General features: G+C 38.9%; 1 protein-coding gene across 1 annotated transcript; it reads right to left on the minus strand.

Moving 5' to 3' along the window:
• Nucleotides 1–21,572: 21,572 nt before the first annotated feature.
• On the minus strand, nt 21,573–25,046 carry znf503 (zinc finger protein 503). Its single transcript, XM_007240294.4, has 2 exons — nt 23,958–25,046; nt 21,573–23,498 (listed from the first exon to the last, which is right to left on the minus strand). Exons 1-2 carry the CDS (start codon nt 24,198–24,200, stop codon nt 22,074–22,076), a joined length of 1,668 nt encoding a protein of 555 aa, XP_007240356.2. The 5' UTR covers nt 24,201–25,046; the 3' UTR covers nt 21,573–22,073.
• Between the last annotated feature and the right edge of the window lie 666 nt (nt 25,047–25,712).

Consider the following 25,712-nt stretch of genomic DNA (forward strand, 5'->3'; position numbering starts at 1 on the left):
ACTAAGCATATTACATGAGAAAAGTGTGGTAAGTTGATATATGCGTAGCACTCTCTGGAGCTATAATTCATAATTCAACAGTTTTACGCTATCCTGGTGTTTAGTGACAACATAATACATCACAAATCCAATAGAATACATTGTGAGGATGAAATTCAGTGGATTTTCTTCACTCTTTGCCACTGTTTTGTTTCACAGGCACGAGCAATTTCAGTGCACACCTGAAATCTGATGTGGTAAAAATTTCATTATATGTTAAAAGAATCTAAGAAGATTATATATTTTCAGTTGTTATAAGCAGTGGTGGATGAAGTGCCTAAATTATGTACTCAGGTAAATGTGGAAGTCTGCCTTTAGCTCTCCATGAAAAATATTTACGCTTAAACGCACTTAAGTATCAAAGAAAACCCTTGTGAAAAGGAAGTATTCTTAATAGCATTAAAAGTATGTTCAAATTAAGTAAAGAATACCAAAAATGCATTTTTTTATTTAATATACTTCATAAAAAAGTACACATTAAATATACTTTGTATTTGCATGAATTCATTTAAAGTAAAATGCTTTAAATTATACCTTGTGTTGAAAGAAAATATATACAGCTCTGAAAATAAATTAAGAGACCACTCCAGTTTCTGAATCAGTTTATCTGATTTATCAGTTTTGCTATTTATAGGTTTATGTTTGTGTAAAATGAACATTGTTGTTTTATTCTATAAACTAAAGACAACATTTCTCTCATATTCCAAATAAAAATATTGTCATTTAGAGCATTTATTTGCAGAAAATGAGAAATGGCTGAAACAACAAAAAAGATGCAGAGCTTTCAGACCTCAAATAATGCAAATAAAACAGGTTCATATTCATAAAGTTTTAAGAGTTTGGAAATCAATATTTGGTGGAATAACCCTGTTTTTTAATCACAGATCTCATGCACCTTGGCATGTTCCCCTCCATCAGTCTTTCGTGCTGCTTTTGGATAATTTTATTCCAACCGTGATGCAAAAATTCAAGCAGTTCAGCTTGTTTTGATGGCTTGTGATTATCCAATTTCCAGAGGTTATTAATTTGATAAAATCAAAGAAACTCATCATTTTAAGTGGCCTCTTATTTTTTTTTCCAGTGTCATTAATTACTGCTTAAAGTGCAGTTTAGTGCATTTTTTTCCAGTAGCATTAAGGTGTACACAAAATGTGCATTAATATGCAAAGTCGTACAATTACAATATACTACATAATATAAGTGTATTAAAAAAGGTGTTTAAAAACACATACCTAAATCTACTTAACAATCAAAAAGCACAATTTAATGCATTTTTGATTACAAATATATTGAAATATACTTAAGTTGCCATAAGTTGTTCCAAAATAGTACATTTAGTATGTATTTAAGTTCATATTTTTTAATTTCAAAATAAGCATGTATTTTTCTATGCTAAGTATACTTTTAAAAAATACACTTTTATTTTACTAGGGAAGACATCATGATTTATTCTGGCTTGAATGTTCTGTTATCATTTTTGTACCAAGAATATTGATTTATTAACTCAGTTTGGGTGAAAAGACTCATCAGTGACACTCATGGTTCACCAGTCTTTGAATAGAATGTTATTAAATATTCTGATTCTGATGTCTATTAAAATTATAGTAACACTTTAAAAGAGGGGTAGAATGTCTTAAGTCATTTTAATTCACACTAGTTTAGTTATTTAAAAAAGTACAACATTCTTAAGCACTAAGCATGTCTTAACTTGTGATACTGAATAACTGAGACATTACTTAAGCGTTTAACAATGTTTATTACTATCGTAAATCCTGTTAATTGATGTAACCTTGTTGTGAAGTGTCAACAAAACCATCAAAATGGTCATAAACACAAAACCCTGACGGCAAACAATTTCCATTAGATAGAATTTTAATTAGGTGTCTGTAAAGGACTACAAGGTTTTTGCAAACAAGCAGTTTCAGTTTAAGGTTTTGTAAAACTTAGTTCCAAGTATAAAGTTTTACATGCAGCTACGCAAATACGTTTTCCTTCATTATACTTCATCTACATTTTCTAAATACCTTATTTCATCAATTATGCAGTCAAAGGCTTGTTTCATTGTTATATTTTAATGTTAGATATGTTTTTAATAGGGCTGTCAATGTTAAAGCATTAATCCATACAATTGATTTGGCGTTATTATTTTTTTTAATGCAAGTAAATTACACCACTAAGTTTGACCCCAATTTGTGGCGTAATCTGCCCCAACCCCACCCAAGCATGGATTTTTTTGTGATCTCGTCTTAATCCTACCCAGCTATCAAATATACTCCTTTTTAATTGAGCTAAACTGCTGATAAGGCCCAGTTTATTCTGATATATTAGTCAAATAAAATAATATACTGCAATAAACAAAGGCTGTCTCTGCTGCTTCATGCTGTTTACACACTAAGAGCGCAGTATGTGCAGCGTTCACTGCTCCCAACCGCTACACTCCATTTAATACATATCTGCTGCATGTATCATTGAAAATACTGTTTTTGAAAGAGCAGCAGTAATTTTTTTTAGTATTCTGTGTTAAAGCAGCTTCATTCTGCACAAATTCATGCACTAAAACACAGAATCTTCTCTCTATATTTACTTTCTTGCTCCTGCGCCAGACAGCTCTGGCCAATCAGAGGAAACAACGTGCTCACATGGTTTATTGGTGCACATTTTGGTGCATTCAGGTTTGTGCTCAAACATACCAAACAGAGGGAGAAAACGCTCGAATTAAACAAACTCATCCACTGATCCGGACCATAGAAACCAACTACAGGTGTGAAAACCCCCTTTTATACTCAGCAAATTAAGTTCTAATTTATTAATTCTTAAGTTAAAAAAAGTTTCCTCTATCCAATCTGTCACTTTATTCCAGTGCCCCTCCATGTTGGCTTTATCTCCCCTCAAACATACAAGTATATACTAGTGTTTTAATTGATTATAAATATAATGGCATTTTACATTTCTTTAATTCATTCTTTTATTTACATTAAAATATCCACTATAAAAACTTGCATCTTAAGAAGAATGATTAAAAGAAGTACGATTAATTACAGTTAATCACAGAAGATTGTTGTGATTAATCTGATTACATTTTTTTAATTGATTGACACCTCTAGTTTTTATTCACACATAAATCAAAAGTTATGTCCGTTGCACAATGTGGTGGAGTAAAAAATAAGATATTTGGCTTTAAAATACAGTTTCATTAAATACTTCATTAAAGTACAGATACATCTAGGGAAGTTATAAGCCCCTTAAAATTGAGCCAAGTATTGGAATGATGAATGGTGCTCCATCTAATACTTTTAGAACTGATGATAAGTTGGGTAAGTGTGGTAATCATCCAAAATCCTGACCTCACTAAAGCTTTTGTTAATGAAAGTGAGATTAGTTGGGGTGAAATCATAGGGTTGAGGTTCAGAAAAAGTGGAAAAAGAGAATAAGCTTCAGAGTTTCTGTCATTCATGTCTTTCTCTCAGTATTTGGGAAGGAAAACAACTTGACCTTAAGTGATGTTTGATGTTTAAACACACGTGTCTCATCAACACAGTATTTTTATCTTTTGATTAGTCGCAGAAATATCTTTTTCGCGTGAGGTGTGATATTGTCAGAAAGGGTTTTCTCTTTTAAATATAGATGGACCAGAAGTCGGACTTAGCAGCTATCACATTACATTAAGTGACATCTCTTTCAGAGGCCTGCGCCGGTTGTGTTCAGAGTGGAGCATCTGGTGCCCTGTGGATGGGAGCTATTAACAAGCTCACTGTTTGCAGCCTCTTCCCAGCATGACTGCTTGTAAATGGCACTCTTTTATAGTAAAGGATCTGCTTATTGGCCCAACCATCTATGAAAGAGCACATGGTTTGGGGGACTTAAATTTAGACTCGAGAGCCACCGCAATCCATGTGATATGCAAACTGTGTTTAGTGTGAAGCAGTTGGTTTTTATTACCCAAAAGCTTTATTTTGTCTGCTTTCTGTTTTTTTTCTAAATATATATTTATGTGAGTGTAGCATGCAGTTCTGTTTAACACTTTACTTAGTTCTGCTTGAGAAACCCCTGATTGCAAGGTTGCCATGAAGAGCGTTCATGCAAGTTGATCCCAAACATGTTTAGTGTTGAGGGATATTAGCGTGCACTCGTGTTGTGCTGTCAGGAGCCTGGTGATGTTTAATCACGGTAAGAGTGGATCGTCTGCGTGAGCAGGCCCGGCGAGGCCAGGACAGGAGGAACCGCGTTGTCATGAGCAAAATCCAGGCTGACGCTTTGAGGCAGAACACAAATTAAATCATGGTCACATTAGATATGCTTTCATCTACACTTTTTATCATTAGGCTCTGTGCAGAACAACTGTTGCTTACAGTGACAAAGGCATACAGCTGTCGTCAGCAGCTGGGGCTGCTAGGATGAATGGTGAATGACTGGTGTGTGGTGATGAGGGGGACTCGAAAGAGACCCAACTATTTGTCACAGTGGTGCAGAGAGAGCTAAAAAAAAATGTACGATATTCAATGTACTCACTCCATCTGGGTACAGTTTACACAGAAAATATACAGTTATAGTGCCCTATTGTTTTAGCAGCCAATAGTGCACCGGGCTTAGGGGGCATTTAGGGACGTGTTGCTGTGTCTTTGGTATCCTGAAGATGCAAAAAAAAAAAATACACCTTTAACGCAGCTTGAAACTCGCAAAATGCATGTGTTTGTGACAGAACGTGAAATAAACCAATCAGTGTGCCAGTTGTCACTCCCTTTAAGAGCCAGATATGCTCTGACTTTGGCACATTGGTATCTTAACAGTGCAGAGCTTTTTCATGTCTCAAAAGTTTAAAAGTTGGTATGTCTACCATTAGGATGTCTTTATAACTTTATAACTTTATAGAAGCAAGGAGAGAAACTTTTTTTTTATTAATTGCAAACTCCTCTCGTTGTCAAATGTAATACTGTCCTAAAAAGTGTGCAATAAAATCTCCCCCTGCGGGCTCCAGCTTTAAGTCAATTGAGCTCTTTGATGTGTTGTGTCTTTAGGAGCTCAGTTGAAAAGCTAGAACACATTAGATTTACTAACCACATTAAGTTTCCCAATAGGCGGCTTGATTTAAGTTGTTTGATTGTTCATAAATGAATGTAATTTATCTGTCAATTGTTAGAACTTTGGCAGCTCTGTGGCAAGACTCTCGTTTAATTTGTGAGCTCGCAAACCGTGCCAAAGCTGGGGATGGTAAAACATTTATCACATGTTGCTGTTAAAAAATGTTGAAGCGCATGCAAAACAAAGAGGGTTCTGATTGGCTTGTTCTCTGCAAAGAGTCTGTGAGTCAGCCAATCAGTTTTTAATGTGGGTGGGCAGTGTTGTTTTTTTCCCCTCCTGGACGGGATGCATTCATTGAATAACAGAAGTAGCATCATGGCTCCCATCAACTCATTTCTCCTCTGACTACTCTAAAGTATATCCATGTCTGGTAAAAGTAAAAAACAATAAAAGTCTTGCTCGATTCATTTTTACAACTTGGGATGTCTGTTACTGTCGCAAGTTTAAGTTTCTCCACACTTTCTCTGTTGGGGACGGATCAGGGCTGCAGTCAGGCCAGTCCAGAACCCATTACCTTCTTATTCTGCAAACATGCTTTTGTAATGAGTGCAGTTTGTCTTTTTGTATTGTTTTGCTGCAAAATGCATGGATGTCTCTGCTTCTGTACACAGCACTTGGCAGAAGTAACATTGTTTTTTAAACATTTCAATAATTTAATTTTAATAATCATTTTCTTACATGTTTGTAAGAAACAACTAGAGATCCTCTGCCCATATTTGCTCCTTAAAAATTCAGCCTTTCATGAATACTGATTTTTATTTTTGTTTTATGTCATTACCAGCTCTAAATATCATCAGTCCCAGCATGAAATGATAATGTCTAAAGTCACAGACAATGTAAAAGCGTAGAAACACAGCATTATTCTTTTAATCATTTGTATTTTACATACTTCCCTAATCTTTCTTTTATTGAGGTTGTATGTTAACATCTGTTACAAGCTTCAAATAAACCATGAAAGGTTTTTATAAGCTGCAAACGTCTATGTTTATACAACGAAGGCCAAATAATGTTCACCAGTGTTGACTTATCCCAGACATACTCTCAGAATCTCATATGGAGCAACAGAAACAGAAATTAGCATCACTATAAAGCATAATGTAAATCATAGTCGTGGTTTTCCACAGACTAACTCAAGATTACTTATTTTACACCAACTTTATTCTCCCATTTCAAAGACTGGTTTGCAGAAAAGGGATCAAGGTTAGTTAGGTATAGTGCTGACATGATTTACACGTTTTTTTTAAATTATTATGTAAGTTTTATTTTTCTCAGATTTTCCTAAAGTGTCAATGCAAATGCCAGTCTGTATAATTGACATAAAAGACATGATCCTGGAAAGAAATTGAAGTAAAAAAATTGAATTTCTTACAAGTTTAATGCATGCAAGAACTGTAAAGGTGATAACAAAGAAGGGGTCCTTTGTTAACATGTAACTTGGCCTTTTAAGATGTTTTTTATTGAAATAGCTTTTGATTTTAGTAAATGTGACCACTTAATGCTGCAAATAAAAAAAGACCATTAGCAGTTCTTTACAATCTATGAAATGTTGTGCATAATAATTTGGAACAGTGCACTTTGAGATAAAAAATACTGTTATCTTTGGGAGGTTTGTGCAATAAAATTGAATATATACTTATATATTATATTGACTGTCATTTGCATTGACTGTTTCGGAAAATCTGAGAAAAATATCACTTGCATAATCATTTGGACACGGTGTAAAATCACCCAGCGTACCAGCAGCCAAATGCTGTAAAGGTTAACAGAACATATCCTCGCTGGCCAGTAAAAAAAAAAACAAGTATTTCCATTTATGGCAACATTTATTTTCCAACATCATTTGAACACTCCTGTACACTGTGTCACACATTCTTGATAAATAGAGAAATGGATATTCTCCCAAATTGCCTGAAATGAACTCTTTTACATTGACTTCCATTGAAAGTTTAGAAGGTTTTATTTCTCTATTTGTAAAATTGCTGTTTTGGAGATACATGTTTTTCATATGCACACATTCAAGGCAAAAAGTCAGGTCTATAAGAATAAAACCACAACCTCCAACAGAGAATGATCTATTTAGCCAAATGTATCTATGTTTAAAGACTGTGCAATCGGATTTGGAAAAAACAGCATTGGTAGGAAATAGCTGCCATACATTATTTAAAAGGTAAATTAAATGAACAATATATATATCATAATCTCAGAGAATTGTCTAGAAATAAAAACATTTCACATGATCTAACATTAAAATTAAACATTTTTTAACCCTAACCCCTTTAGAGTTTACATTTCATAGTTATGTGTTGTTCTGAACAGCAAATATATGCAATAGCAATATTGTTTTGTAAGTATAATAAGTATTTAATAAGTATTTTATCAAAATAAAGATGAAAAAACCTCTCGTGACCCCTTCCTTAAGGCCAAAAAGTCAGTGAGAAATGAATAGACTAATGGTCCTTTTGGTATGAGTTAATGATTACACAACATACAAATATCATTAATGTTATTTTAATAACGGAGGATATGTTGGGAATGAAATGTATTCTGTGTATATAGATATACTGTAGATACATAAACAATCTTGTTCACCTTTAAAGTAGCAAATGGATACATCTGACATATCGGCAGCATTCAGTCACCCATCCAATCCTGGAGTTCTCGTGAGCACTCGTGAGTTTACAGCTTTGTGAGTTATGATTGATCGACTATAAATGATTTAGCAGCTACTGCCGGTTACATCATGCATTTTATTTCTGTACATCACTGACATCTTCGAGGTAGGCTTGCATACTGTGAGTGCAAAACACTAATAATGCACTCATTCTCTATGTACAGGGTCTTGTGTAGTGTACAGTGCGGTGTTATAACACTGTGTTATACACACACACACATACACTTACACACACTAATACATACAGTACATGTCCCCCCATAACCTCAGCTAGAGGAGCTCAGCGAGGAGAATGAGCTGCATATGGAAACATGGTGAGAAGAAACATGAAAGGCGCTGTGAAAGTGGAGGTCAGCAGGTGTGTGTTTGGCTGACTAATGCGTTCATGATCACCTGGTGATTCACTTCACCTGTTAGTGCGGAACCATTCCTCATATCGCGGCCCCTGCCAGAGAGGTTAAATATTAGCCCACAAATACATGGCACATGATACTACAATGGCTTTTGATTGGCGGCGTCTATGAAATGGAGTATAAATGACTTGGTAATGAATAATATAATACCGCTCTGTTTACAAACCAAAGAGTGGACTCCTACTGCGGAGTGACCATATTTTTCTTTGAACTGCCGTTTAGACTGACAAAACAAACATTTGCAGAAAACAGGCCTATTCATATTTTATCGTGCTGCTCCCTTGTGAACACTGAAGGTAAATCATGCATCAAATATTAAAACATATTTTCGTGTATGTGTGCATTTGTGTGTGTGTGTGTGTGTTTGTGTGTGTGTGTAAGTGTACGTCACATCAGACGTATCTGATTGCCTTCAGATCTGGGCACGTAACTGTGCATTGCGGCCTTCCACTGGAGGCTTTTGTAGTTAGAGCCTGATACGTGGCGTGTTTATGAGGTATGGAGCAGATTATTAATCACCGCTGAAGTCCACCCCCTCACCCCTTTCCTGTGCCTGCAGGACACTTTAACACCCGGCACACTCAACGGCAAACAGTCAGGGCGCTGCGAAAAGCACATACTAGTAAATTATTTAGCGGGATATAGCAAATTACACCGCATGTCCCATTCATCACGCATGTTTAGAGAAAAATGTATACAGGCCACGCTGAAGCCACAGGCCGACTGCAGCTCTCCTGCAATTCACAGTTCTGCCACAGGTCACTCATTGAGACTAATTACATTCGTGCATTGCAAGATATTGAGATATGAACACTGTTCCAACCCCAGATTGTTCAGCCTGGCGACGTATGATTTCCAGGCAGCAGTGCATTTTCTTTATGATATTTCTTTTCCCCACAGGAATGATGTAAGTGCTTTGACCCTTCATTTGTCACGATGATAAAATATACCAAGAACTCCCAGCCAGCCACAAAGAGCACCCAACAACCAATAAAAAAAACAACTTAACAACCACCTGAGACACCATAGCAACAACATAAACCTACATAAACCTTTACCACTTACAGGTGCATCTCAAAAAAAATTAAAATCTTTGAAAAATTGCTTTATTTCAGTAATTCACTCTATGAACATAGAGTGATCTATTTTAAATTAAAAAAATTAAATCTATTTTAAGTTTATTTCTTTTATTGTTGATGATTAGGCTCCACTAATTAACTAATTAGCAACCAGTTATCAACACCATATCATCCACCTAGCAACCACTTAGTAACACACCAACAACCACTTAGCAACAACATATCAACCATCCTGTATCCACTAATTAACTAATTAGAAACCAGCTATCAACACCATATAAACCACCTAGCAACCACTTAGTAACACACCAGCAACTAATTAGCAACAACATATTAGCTATCCTGTACCCACTAATTAACTAATTAGAAACCAGCTATCAACACCATATCAACCACCTAGCAACCACTTAGTAACACACCAGCAACTAATTAGCAACAACATATTAGCTATCCTGTACCCACTAATTAACTAATTAGAAACCAGCTATCAACACCATATCAACCACTTAGTAACACACCAGCAACCACTTAGCAACAACATATTAACTATCCTGTACCCACTAATTAGCTAAAAAGCAACCAGCTAATAACACCATAGCATCCACCTAGCAACCACTTTATAAAAACATATCAACCAGCCTGTACTCACTAATCAAGTAATAGCAACCAGCTATCAATGCCATATAATCCACTTCGCAACCAGTTAGCAACACACCAGCAACCACTTACCAACAACGTATCAATCACCCTATAATCACTAAGCAACTAATTAGCAAGCAGCTAGCAACACCATATAAACCACCTAGCAACCACTTAGTAGCACACTAGCAACCACTTAGCAACAACATATATATCACCTTATAGCTGATAGAGCATAATTAGAAAGTTGTTAATGTGTCTAAGGTCATTAATGTACCCCAGGTCATACCCCAAAGGTTGCTGGTGTGTTACTAAAGTGGTTGCTAGGGTGTTTGTATGATAAGGGCATTTATTTATTTTAAGTTGTTTGTTGATTAATATGTTGTAGCTAAATAGTTTAAAAAATGTTATCACACATATTGGAAGGTGTTTGTCAGGTGGATGCTGTGGTGTTGCTAGGTTGTTGACATGGTATTTCAGGAGGTTGCTTTGGTGTTACTTAGTGGTGGTCACTAGGTGGTATATAAATAGGGAGTTGGTAATGTATCTAAGATTGTAAATGTGTTCCAGAGCATATCCCAGAGGTTGCTGTGGCATTCTTTGGTGATTGCTAGGTTTTTTTCATGATGTTGCTAGGTGGTTGTCATCATTTTTGTGGTAAATATGTTGTTGCTAAGACGTTGCTATGATATCCCCAGATGTTGGGTGTTTGGTCAGGGGATGCTACAGTGTTGCTAGTAGTTGTTCTGGTGTTGCTTAGTTATTCTAGTCTTAGCATGTCACTAGATGGTTAATACATAATAATAACATTATTAATGTATCCCAGATCACATTTCAGAGGTCATATTGAAGTGGCTGATTGGTTGTTGCTATGATGTTATTAGGTGGTTGTCATTCATTTGTTCAGAGATTACTAGATGTTTTATTTTTTTTTGTCCCAGATGTTAAAAAGTGGTTCCTATGATGTCCCAGATGTTGGAAAGTGTTTGGCAGGTGTTGCTAGGTGGTTGTAGTGATATTTCAGGAGGTTGCTTTAGTGTTGCAGAGTAGTTGTTAACATATTACTAGGCGATCAATATATAGGCAGTTGTTAATTTATCTCAGATCAAATCCCAGGGTTTCCTGGGTATTAGTATGTGGTTATTAAATGGTTGCCATGATGTCCCAGATGGTAACTGTTTGGTACGTGGATGCTATCGTGTTGAAATTATACTTCGGGAAGTTGCTTTGGTGTTGATAAATAGTTCATAACCACTTTACTAGGTGGTTAAGTTGTTAATGTATCCCAGGCGATATCCCAGGGTTTCCTAGGTATTACTATGTGGTTGCCATGATGTCCCAGATGTTGGTAGGTAGATGCTATGATGTTTCTAGGAGGTTAAAGTGGTATTTCATGAAGTTGCTTTGGTGTTGTTAAGTAGTTGCTAACATATTACTAGGTGGTTGATTTAAGGACAGTTGTAAATGTATCCCAGGTCATATGGCAGGGGTTGCCGTGGTGTTACTATGTGCTTGCTATGTGCTTGCTATGACGCCACCCCTTAGCATGAACACTCTGGGTTAGCACTACAACTTCATAATAACTACCTGGGACACGATAGAAACTGTCTAGCAACACCTTATCAACCACCAAGCAAATGTTACTTTAGTAAACCTCTATCAAACACCCTGGAAAGTTGAATACACTTAACCTGCATTTCCTACAGGAAAAGCACTTTATCATTTATGATTGTAAATAATTTTCCCGGCAGTGCTGCGCAGTGCTGTACAGAGCTGCGCAGTCGTGGCTTTTTTTCGGCTGCAGAAGGCATGTGACAAGCTATGGCACAACCTCCCCCAAATCACATCTCTGATTGAGAGGAATGCAACCTGAAAGGGTCCCCGTGTGCAGCTTAAAGGGAAAACATGTTTTGTTTTGAGGCAGCTGAAGACTGAAGGCTCAGGCGAAGCGTGTTTGACATAAACAGAGAAGAGGCCTTATTAAATTAAACATTACAATATACGCAGGCGAGCAGACATTACATAGTGCGGATATGATGCTCTCTTGCATCGAGTATTCGCATATTACTTTTATAATTTCCTCTGATTTATTCTTGCGGCATGTCAGCGCCTCGACACGACAGCCTGTCATCATCTGCTGGCTTTGACTGACATCCCATCAATCTTACCCATCCTGCCAAAGGGAAAAAATGGGAGGCTTGTCAAAATAGGAACTTGTCTTTGGACATATTTCAAATCTATGCTACTGAAAATGCAAAATAACAACTCTAGACATATGATGTAAGATTGACATGGCTTGAAATTGAATAAAAGTATGCGCATCACTGTGTAACTAGATTAAAGTGATTCATGATGGCTGGAATCACAGCGTGCGTTTGGTAAATCTATATGTGGTTGTGCTGCAATTCCTAAAGCTCTAAATAGGGTTGAACTGCAAAGTTCTCTGGTATGCCCATAGGGGGTGCTATAGATGATTCATCAGCTACAGCTACAGCTACAGTAGAAGTTTAAATATAAGATGAATAGAAATGCACTGTAAACTTGTATATTCTTTATCAATAAATATTCATCACTAACTTTCCCTTTCCACCCCTCATTTAGTTTCTTCTGCCAGGGGAAGACAGTAGATAAGCATGGAGAAGCAGCACCATATGGCTTACAGCTGGAATAAGAACTGCAGAGGGGGCTACGAGGTGTGTCCTCAGTCTTCAGAGGAGCTGTAGTTATCTGTGGGAGGTCATGGTACACGCATATCCTCCGAGTTCCAGCAGTGTACCATGGAGGAATTGGTGGGGTGGCTGGGGTCAAGGAGACAGCAGCAGGTGGGGTGTTCTGCGCCTCCTCCTGTGAAGACGACATGGGGATGATGTATGGAGGGAAGATATCATGGACTATTTTCAGACCTGCTCTAAGTGCTCAACACCAACGGATCAACTTTATTGGAACAGTCACAAAAAGAACAAACTCATTTAGTGCGAGATGTTGCTCTGTTTGTCCCAATTTCAGCTTTGAGTGGATCATTTTAAGAATGTAATTCACTACTAGTTACAAAGTCATTTGTCTAATTTCGTTTTTTTTTCTTGTGTTTTTTTTAAATGTAAAGATACTGCCTTATCTTTTCTTTTACCTAAAACACATGTAAGTAGGTCAATATTGCCATTGTGTCTGGAGTGTAGTTTTTATTGTAATTTAATACAAACACAAAGATCTACTCACACATTATTACCAATGTAGGGGAATCTTAATCTTTTCTACAAAGTACGTTTTGAACATTTTATACAGTTTTCTTTTAGGTGAAGATGTTTATGTCTGTAGTATGTCTGCAGTGCTGCCTGGACAGGTTGAATGATTCTTTTAAAGGGCTGAATAAAACATTTTATTAATTGTATTTTCTTAACCCCTTAATCCCAGCAGTTTTGTCAATTTTCTGCCTGATATTACACACGTCTATTTAATCACTACATAAAAATGTTTCGTGTTTGATAAGAAACAATACAGAAAATCCTAATTTTAATTGTAATAGAAAATATTTTTTACGATTTAAGTAAATCTGTAACTGTCAAAAAATAATGATAAAACAATAAAACTGTCACTTTTCTAAACTTCATTTTAAAATCTGTATTTTCCTGAATACAAAACAAACATTTCATGTCCTTTAAGCCTTTAGTTTCATTATGGCTGTCTATTTTTAAGTTAAGAACTTAAAGTTCTTAAGAGTTAATTACTCTTACTGATCTGAAATAGGTTTTGTGTCACCTACATGTGTAGCATGGGCCTATATATGGGCCAAGATATGTTAAGGGTTTAAAGTTTAAAGATGTTTTTAATCATATATGTATTTCTATTATTTATCTATCTAGCTATTTTCTTTAAGAATTCGCTCTTTATCCTATGATCTTGTAATAACCCTGCCCATTTAAGGAAGTAACCACTGCCATCGGTGACATCACAACCTTAACACATTTTTATTTTCAAGGAACTGAAGACACTTTAATAATTAATTTCCCTCAGTATTCCTTATGTTGTTTTCATACTTAACTGAGGTAAATCTTAAGTTGTACACCCTGCCATGGTTAAATATCATGGTAATATAAAGATATAATTGACACCAAACATGTTAGACATTTACAACTTTAAGTTAACCACCTTTTCATCAATTGCAAATTTTTGCTAAAGTTGTTCATCCTGTTATTGTCCACTCTGTCATGGCAGGCTGTATGATTTGGTAGACATTTACAGGGTGCAGAATTTTAGTGAAAATTAATATTGTATGACAGGAAATAAGCACAGTACTCTAACAATGCACTGTACATATATACTGATATACTTATTGACCACAGTGACACGTGTTATACGGTTTATTTACACAAATACTGCCATTCTCTCATTCATTGTCTGATTTGGGGGCACTGGTGCTGTTTATCTTTTATAAACAGAAGTTTCTGTTTCTTTGTATTTGCCAATTACCGGTAGTCTTCTCCTGCGAGAGAAAGTTGTCCTTTTGTGTGTAAGTGTGTGTGTGTGTGTGCTTGTGTGTGTGTGTTGACGTCTGAGAGCTGATGATGGATGTGTGTATGGAGACGCTCCTGGAGCTGTGATCTCCCACCAGATGTGTCTGAGCCGAGGGGAGAAGTTCCACGCAGGCTGACAGGAGCAGAGTGCTTTCAGAGGAGACCCAGGTGTTGGCCCCCGGACAGCTGAGAGAAATAAACTGAGTGGTGTTAGGATGCTGGATGCGGGAGGAGGGCGGAGGTGGAGGTGGAGCAGAGGGATTCAGACTCCAAATTACTCTCTAAACTACTTCTGGTGTTCTGCTCATAATATGGGTGAAGACTGTATATATGGATTGAAGCTCTGTTACTTTTTAAATGACTGATCTCTAAGCTGAATTTAAAAGTTATGCAATTGCAATTATACAACTAATAATCAGAAAGTGCACAGTTTCTGTACAGTGTGTCTGTTGAACATTTGTTTTCTGGGTCAATATCAATACAATGTGACTTTTGTGTTTGCAGCACATTTTTTTATGTGGGGGTGTTTTATTAAATTATTATTATTATTTTCAGTGGTTAAATCACATCATCTGTTTTTATGAAGTTCTAAAGATGTTTTTTTATATATATATATATTTGCCAAAATTAGCTGTTTTCATAAAAATCTCAAGATATTTAAACATGTCCAGGAATTCCTTGTCCCCGCCCCTTTAAGAAAGTAGTAAACTTTATCAGTGACATTACAACCTAATGTGTACTGACACTTTATGCATGTTTAACAATAGTGTTAGTTGTAATACAGTATTTTTTATATTGTATCCATACTTATCTGAGACAAAATAGGTAAAAAAGGTAATTAAAATGATTTAGAATATGCAGGGTGGACGCATGCATGAGAGGAAATACAATTAGATTATACTGTGAAACTATAATTTCTTTGTATATTCTGAAGTCTTATATATACAGCTCTGGCAGAAATAAGAGACCACTTCAGTTTCTAAATCAGTTTCTCTGATTTTGCTATTTATAGCTATATGTTTAAATAAAATTAACATTGTTGTTTTATTCTATAAACTACGGACTACATTTCTCCCAAATTCAAAAAATAGAAATATTGTCATTTAGAGCATTTATTTGCAGAAAATGAGAAATGGCTGAAATAAAAAAAAAGATGCAGACCTTTTAGTCGTCAAATAACGCAAAGAAAACAAGTTCATATTCATAATGTTTTAGAGAGTTTAGAAATCAATATTTGGTGGAATAACCCTGGTTTTTAATCAAAGTTTTAATGCATCTTGGCATGTTCTCCTCCACCAGTCTTACACACTGCTTTTGACTGTATTCCACTCCTGGTGTAGAAATTCAAGCAGTTCAGCTTGGTTTGATGGCTTGTGATCATCCATCTTCCTCTTGATTATATTCCTGAGGTTTTCAATTAGGTAAAATCAAAGAAACCCATTGTTATTAGTGGTCTCTTATTTTTTCCAGAGCTGTATGATCAATAGTTAAATTATTAAAAATCGTTTAGCTTTCAAAGTACCTTTTTTAATGTAAAGGCCAAAGAGCACTGGCTTGTGATTACTTAAGTTTGATTGCTGGTAATTAAATATTATGGTTTGCTTCCTACTATAATATACTCTTATAAGTGTTGCTAGTAGTACTGTATAGTACTGTAACTGCATTTCCGTGCTGTTTTAAGACACCATTTACATTTTCTTCCTTACGATTACATTAGCAGAAAGAACTGATTGTGCTCCTGTACACCAGACACACCCTCAAAAACAGCCATTTCCATTTGTTTCATGCTAAACACCCATGTTAACTGTGGGTTACTATTATTATTTCTTCTTTGTCCATGGGGCAGAAAGAAGAAGGATTGAAGGTGATTTTGATCTCCTGTCTTACAGTTAACGGTAAAATACATTAAAGCTATAAAAATAATGGGAGGCCCATATTTCCTGAGGCTGTGATGCCTAGACCCATTTGTCTCTTGGTCAGCTCCATTAGTTTGGCTCCGGAGCTCAGCACTGTCAGCTTCTTCAGACAGTCCAGATCGACACAGGAGACATCTGAGCATCATCACCGTCTGCTTGGATATTAGTTTAGAAGTTTCACTTGCACACCATGTGAATACAAGGGACCTCAGAGCTGCTGGAACAGCATGGATGCCGGTTACATTCTAATAACCGGTATCAGCTTGCCAAATAAAGCTGTCACAAATCACTTGAGTGTTATATGTTTAATTTCTTATTCTGCATGGATCTAAGAAGATCAAAAACACAATTCTTTGCAACATCTCTGATATTAGCATGAGCAGCGAGGCATGTTGACAGTCCATCATTAGGTCTGTCATGCTATCTGTTCTGAATGGAAATGCGGCTGCTAATATTATTCAGCGTCTGCTCAGGAAAATGAACTTTCATCGCATTGCGGGCATGCTTTAACAACCACACAGAGAGCGAGGCATGTCATTTTATTATAATCGGAAAAGTGTGCTCAAAATTTCTTGCCAGGATTGACAGTGTGGTTTAAGTGTAATGTGCAGTCTCTGGAAGCTGATACATCCTAACTGGAACAAAGTTATGCACAACAGCTCTCAAGTGCCTTTTCAGAAAAAAAAATGTGTTGAAATAAATTTAAAAAAGGCCTAATTTATTGGGACATCTGTTAGAACGTATGTTGTTTTCTATAGGACAAATGTACAAAGAACTTTTGAATTTGTTTAGAGGTTCAAAACTTAACTTGTGGCAAACATTCAAGAAGTTAGCATAGACTACTTAGCATCACTTATCCACACAGACACTCTGCACACAGTCCAACAAGATTAGAAAATATGACTAAGGTCATAATGGCTTCTTTGTTGAATAAAGCCAAACTGACAATTTTACAGCATTCTTGGTTCAGACTAAGTGCCTTTATATATATAGGCCATGTAGATAATTAACATAACCTGGTAGCTACCCTTTAGATTCAGACATAGATCATTTCAAATGAAAGCAAGAGGTCTCACTTGTATGGGCCTATTTTTGACATCTCCTCAGAGCTATTTACATTTAGCACTGCCAGCCATCAGAGCCATCAGCAAGCTCTTTACGCACAGGACCATTAAGTATTCTCAGGCAGGGCTCATTTCCATAAAATATTCTTTGTCAAAACCTAAAAAGTGCAAATGAAACAGGCATTGAGGTATGATAGCAAAGCCCCGCGAGCTGCTGTAAATGACCTCAATTATGCACTTACACAGCAAGAAAGGTGCCTGGCAAAGTAGAACCTTTGAATGACAAGCTGTCGCAGGAGCCGTTTTTCTTTGGGTCCATCTCACCTTGATGAGCACTTTGAATTTGTAAATCAATGAGGGAGAGGGAAAAGGAGCGAGAGAGAGAGAGAGAGAGAAAGTGAAAGAGTGAGTGAGAATGTAAGTGCTGAGTGATAACCCAAGCTGCCGTGTTCAATGAGTGAATTGTTTGCCTGGGTCTCCATTACTGCTCTCTCTGGGAGCCTGGGCTGGGATTAATCTGTCAAAAGGAGATAGTTTAGCATTGATGAATATGACATGTGACCATTGATGATGTTGATTTTATCTCTCGAGATTAGCGAGATTTACTTGGGATGGGTAATAATGTCATTTGCTTGATGCAGTGGATCTGTTTACGAGCTGATTAAATCGCGAGGCTCCTGCTTCATTTCATGCTATTTAGTTTATGGCTTCATTACTGCAAGCACAAAAGCTGTGGACATTTCCGCATCTCCTGTCACCATAAATCTCCACTTAAGATGCTGTGTTTCAGCAGGACACCTTTTAGTGGAAAGGGGGAGGGGTAAAAGCAATCCGTAAAGGAGGCCAGGCGAGATTTACTTCCGCCGGCTTTTGTGATGAAGATACATGAGGGTTTAGATGAATATCACGTTCACGGGTCGACCTAATCAACTGACCAAACATGCAGCGGTGAACCATCAAACCCATCTTCCTCATAACCTTTCCTCATGTGTAAGACTGATGATAAGCCTCCTTGTTGCAGCGTAAAAGGATTTGGTGTCATTATCTTAATCCCATAAATCAAGCTACTTTCCTGAATGAGAAACATAATGCTTTGTGACTTATGTCTGGGAGTTCAGCACTTTAGTGCTGCTTACATATTGACACAGCTGTTGCTCTAACCATAGGCTTAGCAGACCGTGGCACGTCTGTGTATTTTGTCACACGCCTAGTAATTACATCTGTGTTGGTGGTAATTCTGTGCTATTAAATGAGGGAGCTGAGTGTGAATCAGTGGCGGAGTTGTCCGGGTCCAGGTGTCGTCTTGGGTTAAGTTATTTATGATGTCAGGCGTTTAGGGCATTGCCATATCATTTGAAGCCTACAACTAAAGCAGGTTCAGGCCACTAGGCCTTGCATTTCAGCATTTCAACATACCGGGACAGGGCCTTGAGAGACATGCCTTTAATGTGGCCCATAAACCAGCTATTCACCTCCACCAACGCAATTAGTTACTCTAACACTCCAGGTAGGAAGCCTCCTCAGTTGCCACATATACGGGAAAACAGTCACCTTAAGATGACACTGTTTCAGAGGAAATTAATGGGCACTAGAATTTTATGAGCGTGAGAGGTGTTACACTGTTGAGTCATAAAGTCTTGTTTGTGTTGTTTTTACCCAGTAGCAGGTTTGGACAATGGTTCCCTCTCGGAAGGCCCCGTGCACTAAAAACAGCCCATGATCCAGTGCTGCTATTTGGTGCAGAGTGCTAAACCTTGATCCCCAGCGCTCTCATACTATCCAATGACCTAGAGTTTTTGTGTGCCAGCATATCCTCCTTAGAACCTCATGAGCTCAGTGGTACCCTCTACATGACAACAGCAGAGTGCAGGCTCTTCCTTTTCTCTCTGTATCTCTCTGAATCCCCCACACAAACATGCTCGGTGCAGATCTGATCGCAGCCTAAGTTGTGCTCTGAGCCGTGTAACTCTGTGCTCCTCTTTATTCTCGGCAGGGTAATTTATGCACACATGTGCCTGCGAGCTGCTCTGATGACAGGCCCGGGAGGAGGGGCACATGATGAATGGCTTTCCATCGGGGACCGCCACACAGCCACCATGATGTGGGGAAAAATGGAAATTGCTCTCTTTCACCGTCATTACATCAGTTTAAAGCTTGTGTGGGCCTCCAGAACATACTCTAGTTGCTAAGTCTTTTTTTGTTGTTTTTTTGTTTTTTTTTTGCTTGAGAACGGTGCGTCGGGGGTTAAATTCTAAATTGTTAATGTGCATAAATTAATATAAATAAAATGTGCGTCACTGAGGTTACATTATTTTATACATATCTTCCTGTTATTAAGAATCCTCCAATCTCCTAAACAGCAACTTTACAGGAGGAGGAAAAAAACTTTTTGTTTAAGGCAAAATTATTTTTGTATAATTTCTTATCGTTCCATCATGAAATATTGACATCCGTATGTAAAGAACAACTTATAAATTCAAATTATGTCATGAAGTGGAAACTCAAATACGAAAATACAAGAATTTTGCGCGACAGCGGCGATATTAAACATTCCATAAATACCATAATATATATACTGCTAAATTTTGTGTAATACACAAAAAATATTCTGTAATGCAATGCAATATTAAACAATGAAAGAAATTCATTATTTATAAATAAAATTTAAGAATAAGTTGTTCAAAATTGTCTACCTAAACTGGCTGCGTTTTAAGGTAAAGCCACAGAAAACCTACAAGGCCGCGTTAGCTCAATCTGCAAAACGTTTATTTTAAAGCGCTAATTTTAAACAGATAAACATTCTTTTAATTAGTATTTTAAAAAAGTTTAAAATATCGTTTTTGTTGTTGGTAAAATCATGGTCTCACAATGCTGTACATTTTATATTATTATTTATAATGGTTATTTATTAAATACATTCAGACAAAACTGTAACATTGTATTTTGCCAACAATTAAAGAGAAATGCTACGAACTGTTTTATCTAGAAAAGAGAAAAAAAATTGACTTCAATCTTTACTAACTCGATTCAGATTAGACATTTCCACCGTCAAATATGCATTAGAATTTTTTTCTAAACACAAGTAAACAAGTAAAAATCATTGAAAGTAATAAAGTTAGTTTTTTTAATGTTGGAAAACACTTATATCAAACCCAACATTAATAATTAAAATGTGTTTTACGGCATTAGCAGATTTAAGAGTTGGCGAAGAAGCTGAAAAAGAATGGCCAGAGGAATCGGTGTAAGCTAATAATCAGTCCTACAGGCCAAAAGCGGACCTTGCTGTCGGGTGGTTAAAATGAAGGCTCGTATATATTAACCTGAACCACAAATAAAACTAAATAACTTTTGAAAGCCTTGAAAAAATATCTACACCAGAAAACAGCCTGGCTGCTAGCAGACCTTCACACCACTGCGTCTATTCCACCCTCTGTTCTCTCATTATCTCCAAATGAAACAAATAAAAAACAATTAGATATAGTGGACTAATCCAGAGAGGTCCATAATCAGCTCTAACGCACTGTCTGTTAGTTGTCACTTTAGCAGGAGTTGTTGTCATATTTAACTGATCATAAAAGAGCAAAAATAAAGCCGTTACAGTCATCGCATCATCATTAGCCTGGAAATTAATTTTAATCCAGTTATGAGCTGTTATTTATTAATACTATTATAACGTAATTATTTGTTTATTTCTAGTTTATTTCTTAATTGTTTGTGCCTAAACAAAATTAGCCACATGAACGTTAAGACTATATTTCTCCACTTATTTCCGTGGTAATGTAGAAAGTAAAACTGGTGACGCTCTTTTTGAATTTGACATATTTTATATTACAAAATAAATCGACTAATAAGGATTTTTAAACAATGTTTCTACTTATGTTTTACACCAACTTTATTTCGCTCACTGCTCTAAAATATTAATATTAATTTGACTCATCAGCAATGTTTTAAATAAATATTTTCCGGAAATGTGATTATTTAATAAGAACTTTTTAGCTTAGTAATGTAAGCCAACGGTGCATTTTATGATATAATTAATAATTGACATTTTCATTTTAACCCTTAATTTAAAAAATATACCCACATTTAAATCAGCAGAAATTGCACATATGTGGCAAAAGTACCTGGTGTGTTTGGATAAAGAAAAAGAGGAGGCGAACATGCAACAGAATTGTTTCTTATTTTCCCAGAATACATACAAAAAAATACCAATTCTCTCTCCATGGTATACACCTGAAAAATAACGGCCATTTAAAATTATGCGGACAATTTTGGGATTTAAAAAACAAAAACAACCAAAAAAAACAAACATGCATGTAAATTATTTCCTTTTCAATGTGACATTAAATAAGAATGTACAATACAATCATAGCAATTTTAAATCAATGTGGAAAACCGCAGAGCCCCTAGTTTTATTAGTACTCTACCGCGGCTCTCACTTTCACCTACTGACTTTAATGCACTTTTGAGTTGCTCTGATATTTTTCCTCTTTATTATTGTCCGCTTTGAGCTGACAGAAATAAATACGGGAGAGGGGAAGAAGTCCACGGATCCAGTCCTTCAGTGGCGCGCTGCTATAAAAGTCTTTATATTTCAATCTTTATAATCTATAAATTTTTTTGAAGGGAGAAAGGGTGTAGTGGGGATAAAAAGAGTCCGTTTCACTGATATCCAAGCGCTGATGCTGTGGTCAGTCTCTGCCCGTAGAGTGCATAGGGGGAGTAGTAGGGCCCGGTGGCGGCCGGCACGGGCACGGGGGCTCCGGCTGTGGGGAGTGGGCTTTTAGAGTACGGGTGGTAACGGCTACTCAGTCCCAGCGCATGGTGAGGGCTCCTAAGCGCGAGCGTCCCGGGACTGCCCGGAGCCCCTGAGGCTGGCATGTGCATGTGGCAGGCCATGGCCGCGGCTGCGGCGGCGCTGGCGAGTGACGACGAGCTCGGGTAGCCGGACATGAGCTTGTCGGCCCCGGTGAACGCCGTGTGGGTCCTCAGGTGACTCAGCAGCTCCTCGGAAGATGAGAAGCGCTTATCGCACGGCCCATTCGCCGACACCCAGTTGCACACGTGTGGTAGTGGGTCGTTGGGCAGCACGAAGCCGTAGGGGTAGAGCGCGGCGTGGCCGCCGAAGGACGGTGGTGTGGAGTGCACGGAGTGCAGCGGGTGCGCGGGGTACACCAAAGGGTATCCGGACTTGAGGGCGGAGTCGTGCGCGCACGAGGCGCCCGCCGCCGCCGCTGCGCCCGCCAAGTGGCTCGCGCAGTGGTAGCTCAGGCAGTACGGGTCTCTGCACAGGCTCGCCGACATGATGGAGGGTGGCGAGGCGCCGGCCAGCGGACTCGAGCCGGCCTTGCTGCAGCCCAGCGACGTGGCCAGCTGCGCGTTCACGAGGCTGCCGCCGTGCGGCAGGAAAGGCTGCGGGTAGCCGCCGTAGGCACCAGCCAGTCCGCCTGGGTAAGACATGGCCGCGGGCGGCAAGGGGAACACTGCCTGGCCCGGTTTGTATGGAGACACAGGTGCCACGAGTCCAGAACCCAGCACAGAGGAGGCAGAAGAAGCGGAGGGGACGGAGGAGGGCTCGGACGCGGCCGAAGCTGCGGAGGAGGCCTTGCTCTCCTGGTTCACCTCCACGTTAATCCCCGAGCAGCTCACGCTTATCCGGCTGTGGCTGACACCCGTGGCTCCAGAGTTGTCCGTGGCGCACGACTTGGCGCACTCGCCCTCCTTCTTCTCGTCCCGCTCACCCTTGCCGTCCGATGGCATCGGTGAGGCCGACGTGCTGGAGGTGGGGCTGCCCGTCCTAGGCGTAAATGGCTGGCAGGTGGCGCTCGGCACGCGGAAACCGGACTTGTCCGCGCCCGTCGCGCCCGTAGACGACTCCTTCTTGTCCGACGGCTTGGAGTACGGCTTGAAGCTGGACTTGTCCTCCGCTCCAATGTCGCTGAGCTTCAGCGGGCCGGACTTAGCCTCCTTTTCTCCGGAGCTGCCGGACGATGCCGAGGAGAGCTTGGAGGAGGGCGGGGGGTCCGGCTTGCCTATTTGGGAGCATGTCTGCGCCAGCAACGCCAGTGGACTTTTCTTGGCATCTAGCTGCGAGAACAAAAACACAAAACACACACACTTAAATACACAAATACGAATTAGACACGAACCATCAATACTGCTGACTGATTCCACGTGAAGGAAAGTAAGCGATGTTTTGGGAAAGGAAATAATAAACTGCAGCTGGAATCGCTGAGCTCGGAGCTGCGAGACTGTAAACAAGCCATATTCACAATACAGCTACGGAGCTCTGTCTTTCTCTCACACATACAAACATACACACAGACTATTATACAGACTATAATGTCGTTTTAAGATCATGCAAACTCTTTATTAAATTATTTTTTTAATCGGGTACTTTAATTAGCTATTTCGTTGTCCTATTATGTGTATTCTAGTTTCTTTAAATCCCCAACGCACAATTACACAGCTACACAGGGTACTGTGGGTTGGTATAGATAGAGCACGAAGGGGAATGAGAAATAAAACACAACGGGATGTTCTTACCTCGATAGGGCTGACCGGAGTGGACGGTAAAGGCTGCAGGTACTCCGGGTGCAAAATGTGTCCTGTGCGTGCCGTGAGCATTTTTAGCACTTTGATGGGGAGCCGCTGCGCTTGCCGTAAAGGGTCCGATGGGGGGACGGGGTGGAAGAAAGGCTTGCTGCTGGTATTCCGAGAGCCGCTGCTGTCCCACGCTAGTGCCGAGTCGCCGTATCGGAGAAGAGTAGCGGAGGGCGATGTGATCATGACCCGCTAGTCGCGCGCTCACTCCTCGGACTCATGAACGCGGCGGTCTTCGCTCTCAGCTGCTCAAAAAATAGAAAAACCAAAAAAACAAACGAAGAAAAAAAAAAAGAAATGCAAACGTCAGTCGGTGTTAATCCGCTGGCAAGAGGGAAGGCGCGAGCTCTCTCTCCACCGATCCCGGAGCTGCTGCGTCTCTCTCTCCCACCACACGCGTCGCGCGCGCTCTCTCGCTGCTCTGCCGCACGTCCGCGCGCTGCTCCTCCCAAGCCGGGAACTGGGAGAAATTTTCACTTCAAAAGCGGCTGAATTAGTGCGAGATTAAAGCCTTTGCCGCCTTCCAATCAAATGGGAGCCCGAGGTGATTGGAGGGTCAAGGGGATGTGACGTGCTCCTCTCGCGCAGCAGCGCCTCAGTGTTTTTGCTTTTTCTTTTTTTCCCACCAGCGCGGGGGAGGAGACCACGTTCAATACTTTGCTTCTTGCGCACGCCGTCGTTTTTTAGAGCCAGTTTACAGCCTTTCTCTCACTAGCCAAGTTACTCTGGGTCAGACTTGATATATAAACACATTTCTGTACATCCCATCTCTCCCACCATCCCGCCAGGTCTGAAATTGTATCGGGTCATCTCTTTTACTAGATTCAAATACCTACAATATCTACATCATTTATCATAAATACTCTTAGCAGGATATTAACACTGGTAGACTGATACTGCTAACCATTGACGCGTTCCACATGCTCTGATAGTGTTGGTGTTCAATATAAAATACTTTATACAGGCAGTATATGCCTTATATTGTTGAATTTTAATACATCCCTACCGCTCCGTGGATTTTGAAAGAAGCCGGCCACAGCAAACAGAAGATCAACCGCATGGTGTTTGAATCCCCCAATCAGACAGGCGTTGACAGGAGCAGACCAATGCAGTGATAGAGGGATGTGAGGGCCTCGTGTTTTCAGTATAATGTACACCGCCCTCCCATTCCCATCCCCACCCCTCCGTCAGCTGTCAATTCTGCTCCACCGCGATCAATCAGCTATTTGTCAGTGGCTGTCAATCCTCCTGTTGATTTATGTCAGCTCTCGTAGCTGATTACAGGCCGCGGGTGACTGAGGAAAGGGCACACGGGGGAAGAAGCACCTTGCTATAGAAGCACTTCATATGAGGGCCACTGTGCTGCTTTATTCACTCGGGAAGGGGCTGATGTAGGAACGGACACGTATGGAAACTAAAACCAACCTGCTCATACTCACTGCACTGCACGACTGGAAGGTAAAGACTTTGTTTATCCAGAATAAAATAATAATAATAATTTTAAGAGGAAAAAATAGGAACAGACTGTATTATTGATTGAAGACTAGTACAATTAAGATGTTTCTGTAATTATATATTAATGTATGTATATAAATATATAGAAATGTGTATACAATATGTAAAAATATGTTAAAATTAAAATGTTTGGAAAAGTGCTGCTGTTTTATGTTGTTTAAAACTGTCCTGAATTCTGTACCA

This window comes from Astyanax mexicanus, chromosome 7 (genome assembly GCF_023375975.1).
Source record: "Astyanax mexicanus isolate ESR-SI-001 chromosome 7, AstMex3_surface, whole genome shotgun sequence".
NCBI lineage: Eukaryota > Metazoa > Chordata > Actinopteri > Characiformes > Acestrorhamphidae > Astyanax > Astyanax mexicanus.